This window comes from Lepisma saccharinum, chromosome 30, assembly GCF_977018435.1.
Source record: "Lepisma saccharinum chromosome 30, izLepSacc3.1, whole genome shotgun sequence".
Classification (NCBI taxonomy): Eukaryota; Metazoa; Arthropoda; class Insecta; order Zygentoma; family Lepismatidae; genus Lepisma; species Lepisma saccharinum.
Window position 1 is genome coordinate 15,078,610 of NC_139258.1, and position 25,776 is coordinate 15,104,385.

The 25,776-nt window shown below is 36.4% G+C and overlaps 1 protein-coding gene across 2 annotated transcripts in view; it reads right to left on the reverse strand.

The window, feature by feature from the left end:
• Positions 1 to 21,656, reverse strand: part of LOC145982002 (succinate dehydrogenase [ubiquinone] flavoprotein subunit, mitochondrial-like) — a 62,082-nt gene extending 40,426 nt beyond the window's left edge. For both annotated transcript variants that reach the window (XM_083115536.1, XM_083115535.1), the window contains exons 1-6: positions 21,516 to 21,656; positions 18,148 to 18,228; positions 12,074 to 12,291; positions 8,363 to 8,463; positions 5,476 to 5,569; positions 3,213 to 3,408 (exon numbers count right to left, since the gene is read on the reverse strand). In XM_083115536.1, the coding sequence (XP_082971662.1) occupies positions 3,213 to 3,408; positions 5,476 to 5,569; positions 8,363 to 8,463; positions 12,074 to 12,291; positions 18,148 to 18,228; positions 21,516 to 21,560 (735 nt within the window). In that variant the 5' untranslated portion in view covers positions 21,561 to 21,656. The remainder of the gene's footprint in view (positions 1 to 3,212; positions 3,409 to 5,475; positions 5,570 to 8,362; positions 8,464 to 12,073; positions 12,292 to 18,147; positions 18,229 to 21,515) is intronic.
• Positions 21,657 to 25,776: the final 4,120 nt, after the last annotated feature.

Consider the following 25,776-nt stretch of genomic DNA (forward strand, 5'->3'; position numbering starts at 1 on the left):
TGACATAATTTTTCTTACAGAAAGTTGGTGTAAACAAGATAGAGATTATTTTATAGATTTAGATCCAATGTACAGGGTGATAAGAAAAGATAGAAATCTGGATTTAAACAAACAGAAATCTGGTGGTGGTGGTTGTCTTTTATTTATTAAAAACAAGGTTCAGTTTGTGATCTTGGAATCACCTTTTACAGAATTGGATGTAATTTGGGTAAAATTAATGTCAAATAATTCTGATCCAACCATAATAGGATTGCATTACTTGCCACCTGATTTAAACTGTGACTTGTTTGCAAACTACTTTGATTGGGTAGTTCTAGAGATGTTAATGAAACACAATAAAATAATTTTAGTTGGAGATTTTAATGCTGGTGGAATTGACTGGGCTACTGGAAATTTGTATTGCTCTAATTATTATGTTAAAAGAAAGGCTGAAAAAATTGTTGAAATCGCAACACTTTCAAATCTAATTCAGCACAATGTATCGTATGACCCTTCACTGCCTTTTAATGTTTTAGATCTTCTACTTACTAACATTTCCACTTGTAACATTAGTTTTAATGAACATCCTTTATCTAAAATTGATAAGTTTCATCCACCGTTTTCATTTTATTTTGAATTGGATAGGTCTAAAAAAGACAATATAGATACAAGGGAAAATAATATTTATAGATGTCTTAATTTTGCCAGAGGTGATTATGTGAATGTTTATAATGAATTGTTGCATTTACCATATATGGTTGAAATATCTAATGATGTACAACAATCTGTTATGGAACTGACTAGAAATGTGTATGCAATATTAAAAAACAATATTCCTTCAAAAGTTAAAAGAACAAACAATCAACTGCCTTGGATGACAAGGAAACTAAAGAGAATGATCAATAAAAAGAGAAGGTATCATGATAAATTTAAACTTACAAATAAGTGTGTATATTACACTACTTATTCCCAATTAAGGAAAGATGTTAAAAAGGAATATTCTAATGTAAAGGAGCATTACTACTCCTCCTTAGAAAACAATGTTAATGGTGATAAGAATGCTTTTTGGTTTCACTTTAATAGAAAGAAGAGAGAAAATACTATCACTGAAATTATTTATGATAATGATGTACTGTTCAATGAATATGATATTGCTAATGCTTTTAGTGAGCTTTTTCACAAATCTTTCTCAAAAAGAAGTCATGTAAATTTTAAAAATATTAATCTTCATTCATACACCAACTTAATTGATGTACCTGTTATCTTGGAAAAGGATGTAAGTGATACAATTAAGAAACTAAAAGGCAGGTCTTCTATAGGTCCTGATGGCATACCTAATTTTATTTTGAAAGCAAACAAAGATGTTTTTGTACCATTGTTAACTAAAATTTACAACATGTCACTTACTTCTGGAATATTTCCAGATATCTGGAAAAATGTGTTTATTGTACCTGTAACTAAAAACAAAGATGGGAAAGCCAATGATCTTAATAATTATAGACCAATTACTATATTAAATTCCATGGCAAAGGTTTTTGAACACATAATTGCTGACTATTTGTCTTTTTCTTTTAAACAATATATTGATGGAAATCAGCATGGATTTTTTAGAAAAAGGTCTACTATCACAAATTTATTGGTTTTAATAGACTCTCTTAAATCTAACATTAGGAAGCAATCCCAGACCGATATTTTATTTATTGACTTGGCTAAAGCCTTTGATAGTGTCAGCCATCAGCTATTAATTTACAAACTCGACCAAATGGGATTATCACCACGATTTCTGAAATGGTTTTCCAACTTTTTAGTAAATAGAAGTTTCTCTGTTAAGATTGGTGAAACAAATTCTTCTAAAAAAGAAATACTTTTTGGAGTACCTCAAGGGTCGCCACTCGGCCCAATTCTGTTCGCTATTTTTATCAATGATGTTACATTATGTTTTAAATCTAGCACATGTTTATTATATGCAGATGATATAAACATTTTTAAGAGTATTTTAACAAATAATGATGTCGCTCAACTTCAGGCTGATCTCGATAGAATGACATATTGGTGCAAGATTAATGAAATGGAAATTAACTTGAAAAAGTGTAAAGTTTTAAGATGTACTAAGAAAGTTCATTATATAGTCTCCAACTATTTTATTTATGAAAATAAAATCCAAGTGTGCGACAGTCATAAAGACTTAGGAATAGTAATAGACTCCTCTCTCATATTTGATGAGCACATTTCAGAAATTTGCAAAAGAGCAAAGAGAATGCTTGGTTATATATTTTTCTCATGGAAAGTTTTTAAAAAGGAAGATACCTTAATATTCCTGTATAAAACAATAGTTCGTCCTATTCTTGAATATGCAAATGAATTATGGTTTCTGACTGCAACCAGTCACCTTCAAAAAGTTGAATCAGTTCAAAAACTTTTTATCAGGTTATTATGCACAAAGTTTAAAAAAAATTACTATGACCAACATTACTCTGAATGGTTATCACAGTTGAATATGTTTTCCTTAGAAGAAAGAAGAAAAATGAAAAGGATAAATTTTGTAGAGAAGATATTAAATTTCCAAGTTGACAGTGAATACTTTTTGAATAATATAGCTTATAAAATTCCCAGATATTCACATAGGTATATCTCAATTCTCACATGCCTAAACAAGGCAAGAGGTTTAGTAGCAGATCTTGTTGAAACCTACAATTTGAATTTATGTTGATGTATAAAATTGTAGGATCTACTGTTTTATTTTATAATTATGTATTCAATTTTTTAATTTTGTATAACATAGTGGTTGTTTAATCGTTATCATCACTTCAATAAATATGATCATTATTATTATTAGAACAATACACAGTTAATTGCACAATATTATATGACAATAAACAATTATTAGTATCAGAGATATAATAGTTCTCATTGAAAACTGTAACTTGAAGTGTAAATATGCTAACTTGTTATGTTATGTTATTCTGCAGCTTATGTATTTTATTCGTGTAACTTTGTACTTTTGTATTTGACTTAGTGCTGTATTAGGTTTCATACTGTGCTCAACACTTAAAATAAACTATTATTATTATTATTTTGGAATAAAATTGTTTTATTATTATGAAATTTTAATTATTATTGTATAATTATTGTTATTATTTATATTATTCAAATTTATGGCGACGCCCATGGGAACAATTATGAATGAACCCCCCCCGAAAATTTTTCTTGCCTACGGCCATGTTGTAACTTACCGTGTTCTTTGCATTAAATCGGTGAAGGGTTCCGTCTTCCAAGCAGAGAGCAATTGCTCCTCGGCAAGATCCGTCATCTGCCATTATTAAATCAAGAGCAAAATATTCAACAAAATATTGGCAGTCATATCGCAGCGATTGTCCATATAATGTATGAAGCAAGGAGTGGCCGGTACGATCAGCAACACAGCAGCACCTTCACGCAAAATAAATTGAAATGTAAATCTACTTTCTACGTAAGTTTCTGGACATGTAAATGTAATTCTTCTTAATAGTACACTATTTTTTTTTTCCTGTAGTTTACGGTTATTACAAGCATAAGAAAACAGTTTTTTCTTTGTGACGTTTCAGGAGAACACACGCTCCTTTCATCAGACATTTATTTTCATTTTGACTAAAGATACAGTTATAACAATGGTTAGTAATTTTTAAACAAAAAGAATCTGTTATATAATGGATGTTGTCAATGTTACATTGTTGTAATATAGCAACTTAACTGTGAAAAAAGCAGTCTATTTTATTTTTATTTTAGAATTTTTTAAATTATGAATCCCAAATATCATCAGGTAATTCAAATTCATCATTGTTTTCACAAAGTCTCTTGATGTTTTCTGTTACATTAAATTTTAAAGATGGTGGCTTACTCCATTTGTGAAAAAGAAAACTCCACACTGGATCTATGTTACCATTTTCATTATTTAATTTATTCCAGTGTTCTTCTGCAATGAACGAGGCTTCCCAGACATTCAACTCTGTGTTTCCCGTTAATCTTTTTAAAACCCTTCTCTTTTTAATCAAATGCTTCTCTTCGATGATATGAGTTGACAAACCTGTTCTTGGGTTTAGATTTATAATGTCCAAATCATGTTTTATAAATCTAAACCCAAGAACAGGTTTGTCAACTCATATCATCGAAGAGAAGCATTTGATTAAAAAGAGAAGGGTTTTAAAAAGATTAACGGGAAACACAGAGTTGAATGTCTGGGAAGCCTCGTTCATTGCAGAAGAACACTGGAATAAATTAAATAATGAAAATGGTAACATAGATCCAGTGTGGAGTTTTCTTTTTCACAAATGGAGTAAGCCACCATCTTTAAAATTTAATGTAACAGAAAACATCAAGAGACTTTGTGAAAACAATGATGAATTTGAATTACCTGATGATATTTGGGATTCATAATTTAAAAAATTCTAAAATAAAAATAAAATAGACTGCTTTTTTCACAGTTAAGTTGCTATATTACAACAATGTAACATTGACAACATCCATTATATAACAGATTCTTTTTGTTTAAAAATTACTAACCATTGTTATAACTGTATCTTTAGTCAAAATGAAAATAAATGTCTGATGAAAGGAGCGTGTGTTCTCCTGAAACGTCACAAAGAAAAAACTGTTTTCTTATGCTTGTAATAACCGTAAACTACAGGAAAATAATTCTATCATGCAAGCAATGCGTACATACAAGAAAAACTATTAATACTACACATTTTTGTATTTCTAAAACCAAATTAATCACTATTAAATTACAAACAAAGAACATTTGTTGGTCAGAATTGTCAGGCACAAAACATTTTCATCTCATGTTCTGTAATCATTATTGCTGACATTTGGTCTTATAAATCTATGTGCAATTTTAAATAGTGTTTCCTTGTAATTTAATGGTGAGTAATTGCAATTTTAAAACCTAATAATTGTATATTCAAAACTTTTATATAAGTTATTCAATGATAGCTAACCTCTCAGTGTCTCTCTCTCTCTCTCTCTCTCTCTCTCTCTCTCTCTCTCTCTCTCTCTCTCTCTCTCTCTCTCTCTCTCTCTCCCTACCTCCCTCCCCTAACCCTTCCATCTCTCTCTATAAAGTTGACTTTATATTAATGTCTACATTTGCAGACATTTTTGGTTGAATAGCTTTTGCTGCATGTTGTGAGTACAACTAACAAATCTTGATCATGTCATAATTTTCACACAAATATTAATTTGTGTGACACCTTTTATGTGATATATCAAGGCAATGTTACTGTTCCTAAAGTCTCAAGTTGGGTAAAACATTTTAAAAAGATTAATGTGGAATTCACCTTTGGCTCATTATCATCAGGTTTAAACATCAAAATGTAGTGAGGAGGAGATGCAAATACACAGTCTGACAATTAAGTAACAAAACAGTTTTTTCTGCCATCTTTTTGATGACATTACAAAAGATGAATCATCGTGAGTGTTTTGTTCTCAAAAGTGAATTTCTGAGTTTCGTGAAATAATTACCTGTGAGCTTGACCTCCTTTGCCAAATTCCAGTGACTGTCCTCCAAATGCTCGCTGATATATCTTACCCTCTTGGGTTCTGCTGAAGGGCATACCTGTTTCACAGAGATAATTTGCTAGTTACTTAACTCATGACGACTGTTACTTTCTATTAATAGTATCTCAATATTCTATGTACATTTCAGAAAGTATTAACAAATTTGTAACCATCCTACTGCACCATATTTGATTACACTTTTGACTGAGAATGGCCTTGGTATCTGCTAGTAAGACAGAGCATGATTAAAAGATGTATTACATCTCTATGTATCTAAAGCTGCAAGTGGTAAGGTACATTCTGTTTGACTGGTAGCACATTATTTCAAAGTTGATGAACCTGCAGATACCCCCCCTTGCTGTCAAAAGCACTATTGTCGATGATGCCGCATTACGTTGTCAGTGTTGTCGCGCATTTTGAAATTAAGAGAAATGTTGTTGTTTATTTTCATGTTTTAAGATGTCATTGAATATCTAAGATGGACCAGTGGCAGGTTTTGCTATTAGTTTAAGAAAAAAATCAAAGTTAATTTCTTTTCTTATTCACACATTTAAGCTTATTGTAAACTAAAAAGTTTGGGTTTGTGTTGTGGTTGTAATAAATCAATCAAGTAATTTTGGGTTGAGATATCAGTCTTTTCACTTTTATTCAACAATTTCACATATGCAGATTTATTGCCACCTCTGATTCAATTTACAATGCCGGCCTCCGTGTCAGAGTGGTTAGCATAGCATGCTACGACACCAGGGGTCCCAGGTTTGAATTCTGGCGTGGGCATGGATGTGAGTGTCCCTTCATCAATATCATCATTCATCCTCATCTTTGCGATTAGCCAAAAGTGGTAGAAATATGAAGTAAAATAAACCAAATCAATCAATCGATTCAATTTACAAAATAAAATCCAAACTACCAAAAATTGTGGAGATTGTTATCAAAAGAATTGTTTTCAAATATGGACACTATTTCTTTGAGAATGCCCCCGAGACAGGTGTATTATGCAAATTCAAACAGAACAGCTCCAGCCAGTTGGACAAGTATTGAGATTCTACACATTATAGTTAGATGTAAGTAATATGTTGCAAGATACTGCACAATTATGTAGCAACATACACAATTATATAAATATATTTTAACTAGTTTTTACCTATTGTAACATTTGTAGGAACTGAAATATTACACGGGTTGGATAAAAAGTAATGGCAACACTGCTGTCCCATGAAAGGGGTGAGTCACAGCGCCACAAGCGTTTCGTGGCTGATAAAGGAATGTCAGACGAGGAAGTATTGTGAGTGGGAGTGATTGTATGTTATTCAGTCAAAAACAGCAGTGCTCTGAAGCAGAGGACGAGAGTGCAAGTGCCCTAACAATATGTTTAGGCAAGAAGAACAACGTCTCTCAGGCAGACGGTCAACGCTGCCTACTTCTGCACCTTCTTGCAACACCACCTTCGTCTCGCATTAAGAAGGAAGCGACGGCACGGTGTCCCATCATCCTGCTTGACAATGCAAGGTGTCACACTGTGAACAATGTGACGGCGCTCCTGCATAACTGGTAGTGTGAGGTACTGGAACATCCGCCATATTCACCGGTATGAGACCGTGTGATTACGACCGTTTTGTCAAAGTGAAGGAACCACTGGGCGGGAAGCACTACGACACGCGCGAAGCCATCATACGTGCTATAGGGCGGTCACTGCTTGACATCGACAGAGATGGACATGCTGACGGTGTACGATGCCTTCCATACGTGTGACAGAAGGTCGTAGAGATGAGGGGCGATTACTTTGAAGGAATGTAACACGTGCTCCTCTGCCAATACAGTCAAGTACCAATTATACCAGTGTTGCCATTACTTTTTATCCAACCCTTGTAGTACAGATATTATTTGCTGACTTCCGTGGTGGAGTGGCTAGCACATGCTACGATGCCAGGGGCTCCAGGTTTGATTCCTGGCCTAGGCATGGGTGTTCTTTGACTGTCCCTTCATCAATTTCATCATATCATCACTCATCCTCATCCCCGTGATTAGACAAAAATGGCAAAAAAAAGAAAGTACCATTAAAGATACAAGGGATATATATCTTAGGGAAAATATATAGGCCATACGTTGACAACTCTGACAGTAACCTCGAACCTTACTCTTTCTAGTAGTGTTCATTCGGCAGTACTGCGCCGAGTCTTGTGTGAGTCACACGTGTTGGAAATGGCTGCGGCGATAAAGAATCCCGCCAAATGTGAAGTGCCTTGGCGGGAGGTAGGGTAAATATCCATGATGAACACAAAAGCGCTAGGCCGTCTTTGATCTCTGATGACCTTCTTAAAGGAATTGAAGGCACGATACCACTTCATCACATTTTGATGATTCATAACGTTCCCATAAACTGCCGAAATTTTCTGGACATTCGCCTTTGGAGAAACCGTATCACAGCCCGCACTTCCCATTTGGCAAGATTGTTTATCGCCACAGCCATTTCCAGCACATGTGACTCACACAAGACTCAGCACAGCACTGCCGAATGAACACTACTAGAAAGAGTAAGGTTCAAGGTTACTGTCAGTGTTGTCAACTCTTACGTTACATAGTTTTCCTAAGGTATAAATTTCTTGTATCTTTACTTTCCTGACACGCCTCGTAAAATAAGCCAAATCAATCAGTCAATCGGTACAAATATTAATGTAAGATTTTTTACTATTTAAAAACGTATACTACATATTAAAACAGAAATTGCAAGAAACTATTTACAGTGGAACTTATACCATGATTCACGAGGAACCGAGGTGAAAAAAACTTTGAATGCAGAAAACAGTAAAATCTGGGAGTATAGTAGTAGGATTCCTCCGAGTAACCTTACCGTAATTTTCTAATTCAAAAACTGCACGTGGGGCTTCTTTAGTCATATAGTGGATAGCATCTTGATCTCCTAGCCAATCAGAGCCTTTGACAGTATCATACCTAGAAGAAAAGTACAACTAGAGATGCATGAATATGAAAACTTTTACACATATCAATAGGGTACATACGGAATATTGATTTCAATAACACAGACCCGTACTATACTGACCTGTAACAAATTGTCCAGCTTTTTATTCAGACTGGAAACATTGTATGTAATAGATGCCGAGGGAATTTCACTATACGACGTACGTTTTTAGAAGCGATATCGGGCGGGGCCACGCAGAGGGTGTGAGTGGCGATCAGGCAATGGAAGGAGTGCAACGTTGTACAGTTAGGAAACTGCGGCGCGAAAGTTAAACGCCGTGTTCTGTATTTTTCTTGCACGCAAGACATTTTCATAAAACTCACCACTTTAAGGTTCATCAGAAGATGGGGAAACACATTTTGAACCTAACTGTCCAAGTCCCATGAATTTCCGTCGCCTACAGCCGGAGTTATCGTTCCTTGAAGAAACACGGGAAATATCACGTCTCAACATAAATAATCCTTTCATTTCCCTTCCGTATGATTTCTCCCTTGCCACAATGTTGACCCAACTGAGTTGTTGTGTCAAGGGAAAACAATGGATGTTAAATTAGTCTGAATATACACAATGACACAATGACCCTTCATTGTGGTGGGAGTTCTCGAACATTGCGAGCATGGGTCAGTTTTAGTTCAGTGTTTTCGAAGCAAGGGTGGTGTAAAATTATTCGCTTATCGTTCACTCGTGCGCCACAATGAACAGTTGGGAGAAGATTAAATACAGCCCTTTCGTGCAATAGTGTGTTCCGTGTGTTATTTTTTTTAAAATAACGTCACTCTCGAAACCTAGCACCAGTAGTACAGGAACAAAGGGTAAAATAATACATTCACAAAGTGTATTCGTACTTCAAGAAATTGGCATTGAAAGAATTGCTGCGTGCGAAAACAGTGTTTTTACATAGTAAAAACAATACGGCTAAAGTGTGTGGTGTAAGTTTTCATAATGTGTCGCGTATTGTAAAACAAGGTAAAACATATACCACAGAAATCGGCGAACCCCTATTCAAATCTCCTGCGAAACATGCTACAAAACAGAAACGAGAGCGATGATGATGTCCTGGCAGTTCCTCCACAATAAATACCTTCAAGCATCTTTCAGGTATGGGTTTCTCTTATATGCTGCAGTGGTATGATATTTTAATCCTGTGTAGAAATATTCACTATATTATTTCACTGTACTCATATATACTGTGCATGCATCAAAATAATGGACACATCGCGAATTTTCTGTCTTTCCCTTGCGCTAGCAGTTAGTTTGGCAACAGCGCAGTAGCACTGGCTGCGTATTGGCTGAACTCATGTTCCTTCTAAAAGCGTACGCGGTATAGTTTGGCTATAGTCCATAATAAAATAGACTTAGCTAGGACTGAGCTGACGTTGATCATTACTGGCTCTATCTGTATCGGATACCAGTGGTATCAGTATCTTAAAGCATCAGTGTAATTTATTTACTAATATTGGCTGATACTTCTCTAACATTTTGATCTTTCAAAGAGTCTGCAAAAACACCATGCAATAATTTAGCAGAATCTAATTATCCTAAAATTATTCAAAATTTGAAATTTCCTTTTATTTTTAACCCGTTTTTATGTGAAAACTGGATTTTGCTATGTAATTCTTAATATTTTGAAGCAAAACAAAGATCTTGGTAAATTGGTGCATGTAATTGGAGTGCAATACATATGCACTAATGGTCATATTTTGAATGACTTCTTAACTATTTCAGTTTTCAAACGTCAGTATTGGTATGTGTGGGAATCGATAAGAGTATTAACATCAGTATAGATATTGATCCAAAGTGCTATCAGCTCAACTTCAGTCTTAGCCCATCCTCCTGCCACAACTTTCAACTGTTGTTCCAGTCCCAATTAACCTATCTGTATATAAAGTGGACTTAAAACCGATTTGGATTTGAATATACATTATTTACTGTGAATTAATGCGTCCTACGTTTTGACTAAAGTTATACAAGTAGTGTGTCCTACTTTTTGCTTATAGTCTGTTAACCCATCAGTGAAACGTATTTCCTATACTTAACTAATTAAAGGATGATGGTATTCTTTTTGCCACAAATACGCAACCTTACCCCATCCCTCTTCCTGCCAAAACCACAGTGCATGCCACGGTTGACCTTTGAAAGTGTTGCCACATCTTCCCTCTTCTCGTCTTATCAGCACCCAGTCAGCCTTTCTCTGGGTATGGTCACTGCATTGCCCAGAGATGTATGCGAGGGAGGGATGAAGAGACAAAGGTTAAAAAAGGCCTCCCGATGGCGCAGTGGTAGCGTCGTCGATACCTGGTGGAGGCACATAGTGGTTCAGATTCCACTATAAACTGTAGGTCCAGTCCCAATTAGCCTTTCTGTGTACAAAGTGGGCTTAACACAACAATTCAATCAACAAAGGTTAAAAAAGAAGGGCACTGGACTTTTGTGACCCTCGAGAAACCACTCAAGGGAACAAGCGAAGAAGGTCTACCTTAGCCATCCTCTCCCTGTTTTGTTTAGGAGGAGTGGCAAGACACTTTGCAACTCCGAACTAACCTTCCTTTCATGATGACTGCAGCAAATATGGGTTTAGCGTTTCTGCATTGCAAATTTAATTGTTTATGACTTGGGTCGGATACAGCATAATGTCAGTTAATGGTACTTCGAAATTAATCGGAAAAAGCAATTCAATTCACAATGCGTAACATCACTAGTACAAAAACCTTGTCAGTGTATACTACTCCCCGAGGATTTATGAGTGTGATTTTCTCTCCAACTAGGGAAGTGGAGGACATTTAAAAATGTCATGGACTATAGATCACTAATTGGTTAAAGAAGAAACAGACAGTGGGAATCACTCCTACCTCAGGATTCTTGGTCTACTTTGGGGATAGCTGTGGAATGCTTGTATTGATCAACATGGATACAATATAGTAGGTTGGGATGCCAGTGCAAATGATCCTTTCTGAGGGTATGCTCTATGATGTTTGTGATTATCTATTCATCAATTTAATCATATCATCACTCATCCCCATCTTTGCAAATTAGCCAAAAGTGGCACAAGAAGTGAAGTAAAATAAAGCAAATCAATCAATTAAGCTTCACCACTTCAAGCACCAATAGGGATAGAAAATATGTTGAATATTTTGTCCTAACTAACTAACTCTCTAGCCTTCTTAAATCTGAAGGTCTATGGCTGCAGTAACACAAGCCTCCCATCGGGCCATATCCTGGGCAAGATCAATCCAATCTTTTCCATCCTTACCTATTTCCTTTAGGTCCATCTCAACGTTATCCCTCCATCTTCGTCTTGGCCTCCCAAACAGAACTCTTCTTACCCCTCCCATTCGTGCCACATAGCCTACACACCATAATAATATCTGCACAGGAATACAGATTGTGCTGTTCTAAATTATGTCACCTTCTCCACTCACCTGTCCTCTCGTCCATTTAGGTCCAAATATTTTCCTAAGGATTTTATTTTCGAATACTCTTAATTTATTTTCATCTTTTAAAGTAAGTTTCACAGCCACATAATGCTACAGGTAAAATTAATGTTTTGCCCTGTATTTTTAATTGAATGCATCTATTACTTACATGTGGTAAGTCCAGTGGTCCTCTTCCATGCTACTCACGGCAGCATTGATTCCCCCTTGAGCCGCAATTGTGTGGGAGCGTGTGGGGAAGAGCTTCGTTACAACAGCCGTGCAGAAACCTTCCTTGACCAGCCCGAATGCTGCCCTCAGCCCTGCTCCTCCTGCCCCAAGCACCACAGCATCGTACACGTGGTCCACGATTTCATACTTTGCAAGTGGCTGCAAGAAAAGTTTGCGTTAGCATAACAAGAAGGACACAATAAAGAGAGAAAAGTTGTGTTACTAAGCACTTAAAAATTTAAGTTAAAATTTTCTACAAAATAAAGGCAGCTTGCTACAACTCCTCCTTAACACTACTCCACGATATTTCTGTCATGATGAATGAGAAATAACATGTACCATTTACCTTGAAATGGTAATATTGTAATGCTATCATTATTGATGGTGTTGGTAGCTATAGCCTACAGGCCGCAAGTCCAGTAGTGCAACACAAAGATGATGCGCTGGAGGGTCAGAATTGACAAGGAGAAAGAACATGAACTAATAAAATTCCTTAATATTGTGATAATAGCAAAGTAAAACCACATGTCAAGTCCTTTTGCTTGCTTATGTCATGAAAGAATGTAGACGAAAGAAGATTCTAGCATTTAAATAACTTATTACATCGTAACTTCAGTACTGTATTTTAACCAAAGTGCAAGTCTGTATGTCAGACTGCAATAAAGCTACATAACATGACGTTACAGTGCTTGAATATAAACAGTTGTCCCTCCAAGGAACGAATGTAAACATTTTGAATGACAACAATTGCAAGTCAAATGGAGTGATATTCACGGTTGAAATCAACACCCTTGGTTCTCAGTTCATGACCATAGTGTCTACCATAATGTAGGGTCGGTTTCTTTTCATTTGGTGCGTGTACTGTATTAGTGTCAGTAGCGAAGCGTAGTCTTACGAAGGAGGCAAGCAATGTTTCAGTACAACAAAACATGTAGTACAACGACATGCCGAGGGGAAAGATTCAAGGTTTATAACCTCATTTACCCAGTTGCTGGATTTGTCAAAATATCGTAATAAAGTGACTGTACTAAAAATAAACCATATGATCCGCAAACGTCACATTTACTTTTTTAAAAAAATCCAGGTAACGTTATTCATATGATATTAAACGTTTTGCATATGCGAACTTTCCGCATACGACTAAAGGGAGACGGAATTTCTTACTTACTTATTAGTACCTTTATTTGTTCATTATTATTTAATATGGTCAAACGGTGACCAAACCCATTTAGATAAAAAAAAATAGGAATCATTTGTTTATTTTACGCTGCATGATGTAATTTAGTATTTTTGGGCACCCTAAAAACCGCATTGGAGTAACTTAAACACTAAATAAAAAGTTAAACACAAACAATAAAAAATTCATTTCAAAGCAAAGAAACACATGCATAGACGATGTACTCACCACAATAAATTTCAAACTCTTGGTGTTGGTCGACCCCCTTCCACGATTTTCATTTTAACACTTATCTCTCTCGAGCTAAACGAAGCAATTTTCAATTGCTCAATAATACACCCGCACTTCACCTCAACCGTTCCTAAATACGCGTTCATTCCGATAAATTCACAGCACAAAACACGAAGCAACAAACACTCACACTATCCCACGCGCTTTCCACAACTGCAAATGCAAGCATCCACACAAGATCACTTTAAAAATCTCTGAAACAACAGAAAGTGATACCAACCTATTTCCTTAATTTTATCCGTCACAAAGGAAAGATATATCAGTTTGGAGATAAAAATTACGCGGAGGAATCAGAATCATTTCAGCAGAACGAGTATGTACATTAATATTTAAGTAATAAAGTGTCATTCAATGGCGTGCCCGGGGCGAAGGGGGGGGTGGATGGTAGACATAACCCCCTTTTGGCCCAGTATATCTAAGAAAAAACGTCAAAGGAAGGAAAAGATGACAAAATGGGGACCGTAAAAAGACCCTGGGAACACCACTTGCGTCATAATAATAGAACTTAAAACATATTTGGGCCTCCCCGATGGCGCAGTGGTAGTGTCGTCGCCTTGTAATCAAGGGGTTCCGGGTTCGATACCCGGTGGAGGCACAAGTGTTTCAGATCCCATTTTAAACTGTAGGTCCAGTCCCGATTAGCCTTACTGTGCATAAAGTGGACTTAAAACAACAAATCAATCAATCAATCATTAAAACATATTCTTGTGCTCATAATATGCAGAATGTATACGATTTACTTCTATGCCATGTACAAATATCAGTAGATAGTTCTTTCTCAGATAGCTTTATTTTCACCCCAAGTTTTATTCAAAAGCAGTCAATTTATTGATTGTAAAATTTGTGAAAGAGCTCACTTGAATTACTGCGTAAATAATTTGGCAGTTGCAAACACTGGTAGCGGTCAACACTTCTGGCGTAATTTGAGCTGGACCAACCAGGAAGCAGGGTGCAGGACCAAGGTCCGTCCAATCTTCCCTCCCTCCCTGAGAAAACTCTTCACGGCGGTGCAGAAATTCCACTGCCCCAACTCCCAATGTCAACTTTTTTCACGGGTTTTACATTTTGCGAAATCTAAAATAATTTGTAATATAATATGATATATATATGGAATTTAGAACAGTGATAATAACTTCTTTTAGTTATTTTATGACTAACAATTATTATTATATTTGCGATCTTGTTTACGTGTTCATGAAGACAAATATTCGTTACTAGTTTTTGCTGGCAACGTACCCATAGATGAATCCTTCTGCTTTCGGTTGAACTCGGCTATTTTCGGGAATCACGCAAGCTCGGAAAGCACAGCTTTTTGTAGAAGCTTTGTGGACGGGTTCCACCAGAATTTCACGCTTCGCCATGTGACTCCTTCGGAGGCCTTATTTTCCCGCAGAACGGCTGCAAGCATTGAGGCTGGTGCTTGCTACAGAGCTGCTGGGGGAGTTTGCGACCGCATTTTTTCGCGAAATCGAGTGCGATGGAAACTAAATATGGTTAGAACATTAAGTACATTAAATGATATTCGAATTATGCAAGCAGTGCTTGCATTGCTTGTACTATATCTTCGCCTCTGATTAGTGTTGTGTGGCAAAATGCATAGTGCAAGTGGTGATTATAAACGAAAAGTGCAGAAAGAAAAAGAAAAGCATCTTTCAGAAATTCTAAACAAATATCTAAATTAAATTCATTTTTCATATGAGCTAATTGAAGAATGTGTGGAATTTAAAAAAAATTTACTAGGTAGAGTTTGTGTTTTTGCAGGAATAAACGAAGACTGGGTGTGTCTGACGTCACCACGTGTATACTTGGAGTGACGTGGAAGTAGGAGTATCCATCACTGCCCCATTCAGTCAAGTGTCGTGGAGCAAAAAGGTCACACATATGGACACACCACTCCATGAATGCACAATCGAGGAACAGCGCACCGTAGTGCGCTTTCTGTGGTTCGAGGGAGTCAAACTGTCAGACATCCACCGTCGGCTGTTAGCGCAGTATGGAGCAAGCACCATGACTCAACGAAAGGTGTATGAGTGGGTGGAACGCACAAGTGTAACGGACGAAAGTCAAACTGGATGCCCAAAAACATCCCGCACAGAAGAAAACGTCCAACAGGTGGATACCATTATCAGGGACGATTGAAGAATCACAATAGCAGAAGTGGCGCAACTCTTGGACATCAGTTTCGCATCAGCATATGCATGATGAATTAGGGTACCATAAAGTTTCGGTTCAGGTCAGATGACGAGGTCCAGTAGGCGGTGCAGACGTGGCTTCGTGAACAACCAAAAACCTTCTTCGTGGAGATACAGAAGCTGATTGCGCGATACCAAAAGTGCATTGCCGTGCAGGGTTCATATGTGGAATAGTGATATGTGTAGTTCTTCTTCTTGTGTGGAAATAAAGATGTTATGTGAAAATTGCCTTTACTTTTTGATTTACCTAATATAAAGGATTTATACTTGATTGAAGTATGAAGTGAAAATGGCCGGTGACTATTCGTGAAACAGTCCTTTTCTCAAATCTTGAGATTTCTCTGAGATTTTTTGTGAATATTTTACCTTCAAATGCCAGTGAAGGGCTGCCGTTCAGTGTTCTAAAGTGAATTAAAACTGCCCTCAGAAATTCAGTGTCAGAAAGCAGACTTTCTAGTTTGACATCCTTGACAGCGAATGCTGACGTCCTGCAAGAAATTGACTTTGGGCTTGTCATTCATCAATTTGCTGCCATGGAAGCCAGAAGGAAACAGTTTTAGGTGAGTGTTCTCTTGTTATTGTTTTATCAAATTTTAAAGAATAATTTTTAATCGCATGTATCTATATTTTAAATTTTACAAGTGTTATTGTTACAGAGCATGCAATTAGTGGAAGTGAAGTACCATGATAACAAAACTGTTACTACTACTACTACTAGTAGTAGTAGAAGTAGTAGTAGTAACCATAATAATAGTTTCAGGAGGTCCCAAAACAAAGGGGGCCCAAATTTTTGAAATCACCTCCTGACAATGCCAGGGGTTCTTGGTTTGAATTTTGGCCTGGGCATTTGTGAGTGTCTATGCATCAATTTTATCATACCATTTTATCATATCAACACTCACCCTTATCTTCACAATTAGCCAAAAGTAGGAGAAAAGCGAAGTAAAATGAACCAAATCAGTCAGTAGATGTAGTGAAATTTGCTCTACAAACTACAGAAATTTTGTAGAAGTAGTGTGTTAATTGGGAGCATGTTACTTTGACAGGTAATATGTTACTGAAATTAATGAGTAATTGCAATGATAATTTATTAGTTTGCATTACTTGTATTACCTTGATAAATTCAGAACTGGAGGTTTTATTTGACAGGACGAAACATACTTTGTTGTGTAATTTTAAACTTGTGCATGTAAAGTTATGCTGGGAAAACATACAGCACAGAGAACAGATATGGTTCTTGTGTAAGAAATGAAATGCCCCTATTGTGTGGCAAAATTAACGGTAACATGTTTTTTAGCAAAGAAAGTAATGGTAATGTGTTAACTTAGAAAGCAAAGCAGCTGTAAGTGTACACATCACGGGGTTGTTTGCTCGCACTAGACAATCATCGATTCGGCGTTGTCATCTCTGCGTGGAAGTTAATGGCAGACAGTTTGAACATCTGTGGTGTGGTTCCCTCGGCACCTCCACTCTGCACACAGTGAACATGTCAACACACATGCAACCTAGCGCAGCACCACCACCATCTTTGTTTTTCTACGTAATGGTGATGTCCACTACGGATATTCGCTTTCTTCTTAGTTGTCAATCTCCACATATCACTTTCCGTGGATAAAACATCTTGCTAAACCCTTCCCTATCCTCATGACTTCAACAGACCCATTCGCTTCCTTTGGGGAATCCCTTGCACATCAACTTCACACATCTGCCATGTGCTTTTTTGAATAGAGCATGCCGCATTTCTTTGTGGAACGTCCTTCGCCGCGGTCATATGGTTGGCCGTTGTGCCACTATTTGCTTGGAAACATAATTTTCACACTTTTTCCCACTTCAGTAACTCCGAATGGGTGCCGTTTTCAGCATTTCGTCACCACCTCCTAAGCGTTGGAAATGAACTTAAGAAACACCCTGTATATGAAGACTTATATTATGTACCAGAAACATAATGTAAGTCTTCACATATTATTTTATTGCAATTCGTGATTATTGATTGTGTGTAATTTATTTGCAAGAAAATTCCCAGTAGAAAGTAACTGTAATTGTAATTGTTACTTTTTAAAATGAATAACTGTAACTCTGTAACTTTTTGGAGCAAGTAACTCTAACTGTAACTTAGTTACTTTTAAAAAGTAACTTTCCAAACACTGGAAATTGGTCGTATCAACAGCTCAAACTTGAGAGTCGTCATCATTATCGCTGTTACTTGTTACTGCAAAAACTGCAATGCATTGTGCTGAAATGCTATCAAAAGTGCAAATGCAGTACTTGTTTCACTGTGGTTATGTGTTTTTGTTATCTTCAAGGTAAATAATGGGGAAAACCTGCTGTAATTAAATAGTGAAAAATAATACATACCGATTCCTTCTCAGTTTTGCATCCCCTTTTTGCATAATGCTGTTTATGCACCACAGAGATAGATCTGGTGACAGATGCAAGCTAGAAGAGTAAGAAAAAACATAAAATGTAAGTCATGTTAAAAGTGTGTAAGTCCCTTAATGATGAATAACACTCAAATTTATGTATTTTCTTTATCACTCTCATCGTAATCATGCATGCATTGTTGTCATCACAGTTAATCAAACTACAAAACAGAATCTTCTCTAGGATGTGCGGAGGAACTGAAAAATGTTTTGCTGGCACCATGTGTAACTTGTGGACTAAATCGCCCTATAGTTTCACGGAGGAACTAACAAGGCATTCATGTTCTAAAACAGATCTGCTCTTCAAAAGTTTGGACATATCACTTTCCTGCAATGTCCTGTACCAGTTTAATGCAAATTACTGTGATTGAAATAAAATTATATGTGTGAAATATATAATTTTCAGTAATAATAATAATAACCTATGCCATAACAGCTCTTGAGGGCCAGGACCCACCTACTGACTGCCGGCCTCACTCCCACATTGCCTCAGCAGAGGTGGGCAATCATGCAACCAGTTACAAAATGACAAGTGGTCAGCAGGACAAACCGTCAATCATTGTTGTAGTCCCCCAATTTCCTCATGATGGTGGTTGGCCACCGGTCCCATACACTGGAGAAAAGTTCTTTCGCTTCCTCCCCCCAGGAGACTCAAAGCAGCATGCATCTTGTAGACCAGTACCCTAGACTGTATGGTATGGCCACATTGTGGGACTTTTTTGCTCGGAATACTCTTCTGCATAATTTGCAGTAGAAAAGGTAAATGTGTCATGAAGTCACCACTTGGCTAGTGACTAGCATGCCAAATCCAGGGAAGAAGGTGGGTATTTCACTGGAATACATAACATTGCATTTATTGTATGTGTTCATATTCATTCTGCCTTTTGAGCATTTCAGCTAAATAAACAGGCGAAGTGTTAAATAATTGATAGGATGGTAGTTCTTAGCTGGGAGAATGCTTTGTCAAGTTTCCAATAGTAGGAGTGCTTGTGTGGATCAACATTGGGCGAGGAATGCTCATGCAAATTATCCTAGCTGGTAGATGCTTCACTAAATTGTTCTTAACTTGGGGATACCTCCACCCCACCCTCCCACTACGACTAGTGGGGAGGACCCCACACATTCTTCGACCTCGGCCTTTTGCATGAGATGTGCTCAGCACCACACTCCATTCTTCTTAACCCCTCCCCTTAGGATTCTCCCAGGTACCCATTGAGGTTGGGTGAGAATTCCGATCTTAAATCATCCACCCTAGGAATCGAACCAGGGTCTCCCACGTGACAGATGCCCTACCGACTAGGCCACCACGATTCCCGCCTAACCGGGGCATCCTCCGTATTCTGATTATGTGATCGTGACTATCTGTTTTTAAAATAGTTGGATTTTTGTAGACAAGAATTAATTGAAGTTACTGTTCATAGCATAATAAGTAGGTCCTATATTGCTAAATCATATAGCTAAGAGATTACTGTTATCTTGATGTCATTACTTAAGAATTAAATAAGAGCTTGCCTACAATAAACGTGTTATTTAACAGTAACACTTAAAGTAATTAAACAATGAGACTATTATACGTATTTCATCATTAAAGGAAAGTGGAAAGCATAGGCGCTAAAAATCCACCTCACCCGGGGTTCTAAGGGGTGACCTTTTGAGAATGCACACAGAAGTCGACCTTACCTCCACGTAGTACACCCCGATAAATGCAGTCTTGCAGTCAAACGAGGCTCTGGTGGCTTAACCTACGTCCAACATGCATAAATTAAACATGTAGGCTGTGTGTTGTCCTCTGCTTTGCTCTTTACAGCCTTAGCTTTTAACTATACCGCGTTTGTTACAACCTGTCAGCTTTCCCGCGCTAGCGATCGCTCGACAGTTTCTGAGCCAATGAGAAACAAGGAAAAAGTCACCTGCTGTGCAGCGAGGAGCGAATGGAAGGCAGAAGAGAGGCGCTTACGCAATCGCTGTTGCCACGTTGTGGTCTAACTCCCATGTGTTTTGTTTGTGTCTGCAAGAAGCTTGTTTTGTAAGCGCGGTGCTGTTAATTTGTGCATTCCCGCGTATCATATGCGCAGCCTGGCTTCGGATTTACCCAACGCAGGGTTCACTCGGTCTACAGCGGCAACGCCGCTTGGTGTCTGCTAGAAATGTCAACGACCGACAAGCGCTGGAAACGGGACAGGGTCTACCAAACGTGGTATAGGTAAGGATATTTTAGTTCTCAGAGACAGATATTGATCGTTACGGTATGGGCTGTACCCAGGGTGCGAAATCATTCCCCCCCCACCAACAATCTTGGCCTCAAACATTTCAGGGGGGAGAATTTTTGTTATAACAAACAAAGGATAAGCAATTACCTTTAATTTCAAATATGCTTTACTAAGAATAATATTCAAAAGGCACACAAATTAGTGTAGTTGTGGGTATTGAATGCATTCTCTCTCAAGAGATCATTAACAAATCTACATGAATACGCACAATAAAAGTAAAACAAGAATGCAAGAAAATAACAACTATGAAATCTAATTGATTTATCATAAAGCACAAACTAAACAAAAACTTACACATAATAAAACAACTTGAACTATTTCATAAGTTATTTACATCTTGAACCAGTTAGTAAAGGAATTAATTAGCTGCTTTGCAATATCTGATATGTATAAAAGTAACAAATTAATTTCCTTTATGTAATTAATAATAATAGTAATAATAATATATTTTTAACAGTAATTTATTTTTACTTTTAATAAAATTAGGAATATGTATGTGAGGGAAGGGGTTTGTAGATGAAGAACTTTCTCCCCCCACCAGTTTTCAATGATTTCGCACCCTGGCTGTACCCCTTGTAATGTAACGGGTGCAAATAGCCTAAGTGCTAACGCACCCATAATTTGTATTTCAATCAATTGCGCGGGTGGTAATTGTATCTTGGGTCACCCCTGGTTCCGATGGCCACATGTCTCACTAAAGAAAATGTAGATATATGATTGATTGATTTGCTTTATATTACTTCGCTTTTTGTGTCACTTTTGGCTAATTTGCGAAGATGGGGATGAGTGATGATATGATGAAATTGATGCACGGGCCGGGATTCGAACCCGGGACTTCTGCCGTCGAAGCGCGATGTGTTATAGAGATATGGTCGATTGCACTATTGCTTTCTTATTATAACCAGAGTTTTATAATCAAAAAGCTTTATAAGTTCACAAAATGAACAAACTTCGACGCTAAATTGTATATTTAGAGTAATGTTCTAAGTTAATTTAAAGTGATTTTTCAGTTAATGCATGTGTCAATACTTACCAGCTTCGGGTAATCAATACATCGAGCAAAGGAAGATATCATCATTATTCTAAACGCAAACTTTTTATCTTGCTCGTTTCAGTAAGTTTCTAGTCTTTTCGAAATAACTTTAGACGATTTTCTTTTGACTCGATGTCGCCATAGACTAATCCAGATGTGTTTATGTTATTTATATTGGTTTACTTATGAGAATGATGTAGATGCGCCTTCTGATGGCATGGCCTGAAACTACAGTTAAATGGCAATATTGTCCACATCTACTCGCTTCTATGAAAAAAAATAGATAAAAATGATCACATTCAATATGGCGGGTGTGAATGTAAACTATACTGGCGACGCTAGAGTATTTTTAAGGGGCGCTGGGTGGGGTGGGAAGCAACTCCCCTTTTGGTCCAGAAAAGAAAAGAATGCAGAAAGATTGTTAAATATAAGGTCGAAAAAACCTACCCCCTCACTTACTGTCATAATTGATTGATTGATTGATTTACTTTATTTTACTTCGCGTTTTGTGCCTCTTGGCTAATTTGCGAAGATGGGGATGAGTGATGAAATGATGAAATTGATGAATGGACATTCACAAACAACCAAGCCCGACCGGGATTCGAACCCGGGACCCTTGGCGTCGCAGCGCGATGTGCTAACCACTCGGCCACAGGGTCGGGCTCTTACTGTCATAACTATGGACGTCCGGAAGGGGGATGGGCACGCCCCCCCCTGGAAAATGAATGTTCACCTAAAAAGTATATATTTCACTCATAATTTCATTTCAGTCAAAGTAATTCATGTTAATTATTACAAGGGCGTTGAAGGAACATGATAATTTCAGACTGAAGCAGTGTTTTTTGAGGGGGCATCACTATTATGGGGAGAATATGTTTCCTTCCTCCCTGGAGGAAAATTACCTTGCTTGCCCCTCCCTGGAAAAATCCTGCGGCCATAACTGGGGCCCCGATTTTGATCACGTCATCTTTTTTCCTTATGTAGTATGCATTGCTCTTATGAATTAAAATGCTGAATGAGCCTCTGATTATAAAAACGTGAATTGTATTGTGCATGTTTCGTCATAATTTCCATTTTTAAAATTTTAGGCCATTTTTTCAAGTTTCACGTAATTTCTCTCTCATTTTTTCAAGTTTTACGTCATTTTTCACATTTTACTTTTTTTTGCGTAATTGCAAAAAAAATCATGTAATTGCATTACGTTTAACTCACTCATTGACTCACATAATTTATAGCCGGGAACTGACATTTATCGCCTTGATGTATGTAACTGAAAACAAAAATTCTATCGCCACGAGATTATATGATTGTAGAAACAAAGCGACATGAAATTCGACATTACCTACTGCAATAATTTTGGATAAGTTATGATTTTCACAGATTTTTATACTTAAAAATTCACAGAAACTTTGAAATTTGAGTTCTAACGTTACAGAAATAAGAACTATACCGTACTTACTGTCATACCCTGAAATAAAGACAAAATTTTAGTCATTTTTAGGTCATTTTATTGATATTTTCAGGTCATCAAAATCCGGCCCTGGTCATAACCCATCCTTATGAAAGTCCTAGGCAAGCTACTGTAATGCAACAAACATATTACTTATTTAATTTTAATATTTGGTCCCGATCCGTATACCCCTGGACGAGTAAGATGTGTGTTTACGATAGGTCTATGCAAATGTTCCCATAATATTGATTTGGATTTCTTTTATAAATTAGGAGATATGCTAATTTTCTAAACACGATTTGTTATTTACATCTTCTCAATGATCTGATCATGCGGTAAATATTATGTTTATAAATGAATTCTATTTAAGAACATGTACAAGGTCATGTATGATATTAGACTAAAAATACGTGATAACCAAACCTGATAGAGAAGTATAGAAGAAAAACAGATATGTTGTGTCATAATAACCACTGATTAATTTCTGTATTTATAGTAGTATAATCTCGATAAATTTCAAATATCCGTTCCAAACGGACTTCTGCGGCAAGATAATTACAGATGAGGAGCCAATAGAAATAAATAAACTGTACGAACGTATAGCAAATCCATATTCACTGTTTAGTTTACTCCATAAGTTTTAGAAAGATATAAAACCCTTATATTTGAATACTGTAATATGCGTATATCGAGTGTGTATGTGTGTAAAGCAAGGGCGCCTGCAGGGGGGCACTTCACTTGCCCCCACTGAGATTTCTGAAAAGAATAAATGTTTTTCGAATTGTGAAATTGTCGCGATATATTATAACCAAAAAATATTGTTTTCTGTGATTTACAGGCCGTAAGTTACAGCAACTATTATTATTATTATTATTATTATCGTTATTATTATTATTTTACAGTACCCTTCGGCACATAAAAACATGGAGCAGAGGTACCATGAAGGACAAGTAGGTTAAGTGGTGTGTGACTCTGATTGATATCTATGCATTGTGAAAAAGTACAAAAAGACAAAGAACTCTTCATCAACAAAGTGACTGATGTTTATTGAAAGGAAGAAAGGCGAATCCTGTTTCTATCTAAATAGTAAACTCAAGTCTGAACTTGTATACAACGCCAAAGTATTTTCAATCCAATTTAAATTGTATTATTTGTAAATTAGTAGTAGTAGTATCTACTACTACTACTACTAACAATAATAATAATAATAATTATAATAGCAATAATAATAATAACATTAATAATAATAATAATAATAATAATAATAATAATAATAATAATAATAATAAACGTTTCTATGACTCTGCCCCCTGAGAATAAATGCTGCGGGTGCCCTTGGTGTAAAGGCACTTTTTTGCACTATTTCCCTACTCTAATCGCTTTTAGACGTTTCGAGAACGTCACACCACTCTACTGACTTATAACGCACCTGTGTATATCAACTAGTGTATTCATGAAATACTAATTTTTCAGAATGTTATCGACCATATTAAACACAAAGCAGCATCTTTATGATTTCTTTATGTGTTATTCACAGAATATGCGCAAAATATGAAGAATTTCCGTAGAATACTAATATTTGCAATATTTTGCGATTGTTAAAATTATGAGCGTACAGTTACATTTTCTTGATTCAAATCAAGAGCAATCAGTAATGGTTAATGTCATTTTCGAATTCTTCAGTCCAAAATTTATATAGAGCTACTACTTTCGTTTCTGTAAGCATTTCATTGTAGAGGAGAATACTTTGGAAAAATTTCGGGATTTTACCCGGGCCCAGTTACGCCAGTGACTAGTAGAATAGTGAAAAAATGTTCTACTGTTTGAGAAATCCACACTAATACTATTTTCCAGCTCATTTATATAAGGTGTTCATTTTTTTTAGTTTCGTTTCGTTGTATATTGTATGTAAGCTCTAAACTGTTGTTATTTTAATCTACGTATTTCTCTCTCTCTTTTTCTTTCTCTATATCTCTCCCTCTCTTTTTCTCTCTCTCTTACCCCTCCCCTTAGTCATATTCAACTATTATAAGTAGGGCCAGGGACTTTATGTCCTATAAAACTTTAAAATATGTATGCAATTAAGTTATAAAAATGGAAAAATATGTCATGAAAAATTAATAATATGTCAGAAAAATTCAGAAGTATCCCAAAAAATATGCACAACAGTACTTTCGAATGTCACGGGATGTCAGTATCTTCCAGGGAAGATCAACTACGGTGGGGGTTGGGTATTAAATGAAGTCAGAATCCCTTTAACCATATAATGTAGTGGGAAAATACTGACAATATATTGTGAGGTTCACTGCAATAATCCGAAATGTTATTTGCTATTATGTCAGATTTACACCTTTGTGGAAAGTAAAGCACAATTGGCAGCTCGCTCTAAAAAAAGGGGGTATTTTTGTTCTGTACTAGTTGGTAAGAAGATGACATCTGCTTTAATTTCTTCGCTCGTAATTTTCTTATCCTGCCATCGATAATATGAACTATCCGTTGTGTTAAAGATACGAATTATAAAATAAAAGTAAATAAATTATAAAATAACCGATTATATGCAAGACAATTACGAAATTATACAGAAATATGTCTTAATACGAGAAAATTGAAGAAATATATTGTAAAAACAATAAATTGGTAAAATATGTCAAAATATGCCTTATCACGTTTATCTATTTCGACTGATTTTCATCGGATATGTAAAGATCTCACCCCAGTATCCGATCTGATGCCAAATAAAAAAAATATGTTATAACATAAAGTCCCAGGCCCTAATTATAAGGGTCGCTTTCAAACAACTTCATCAAAATA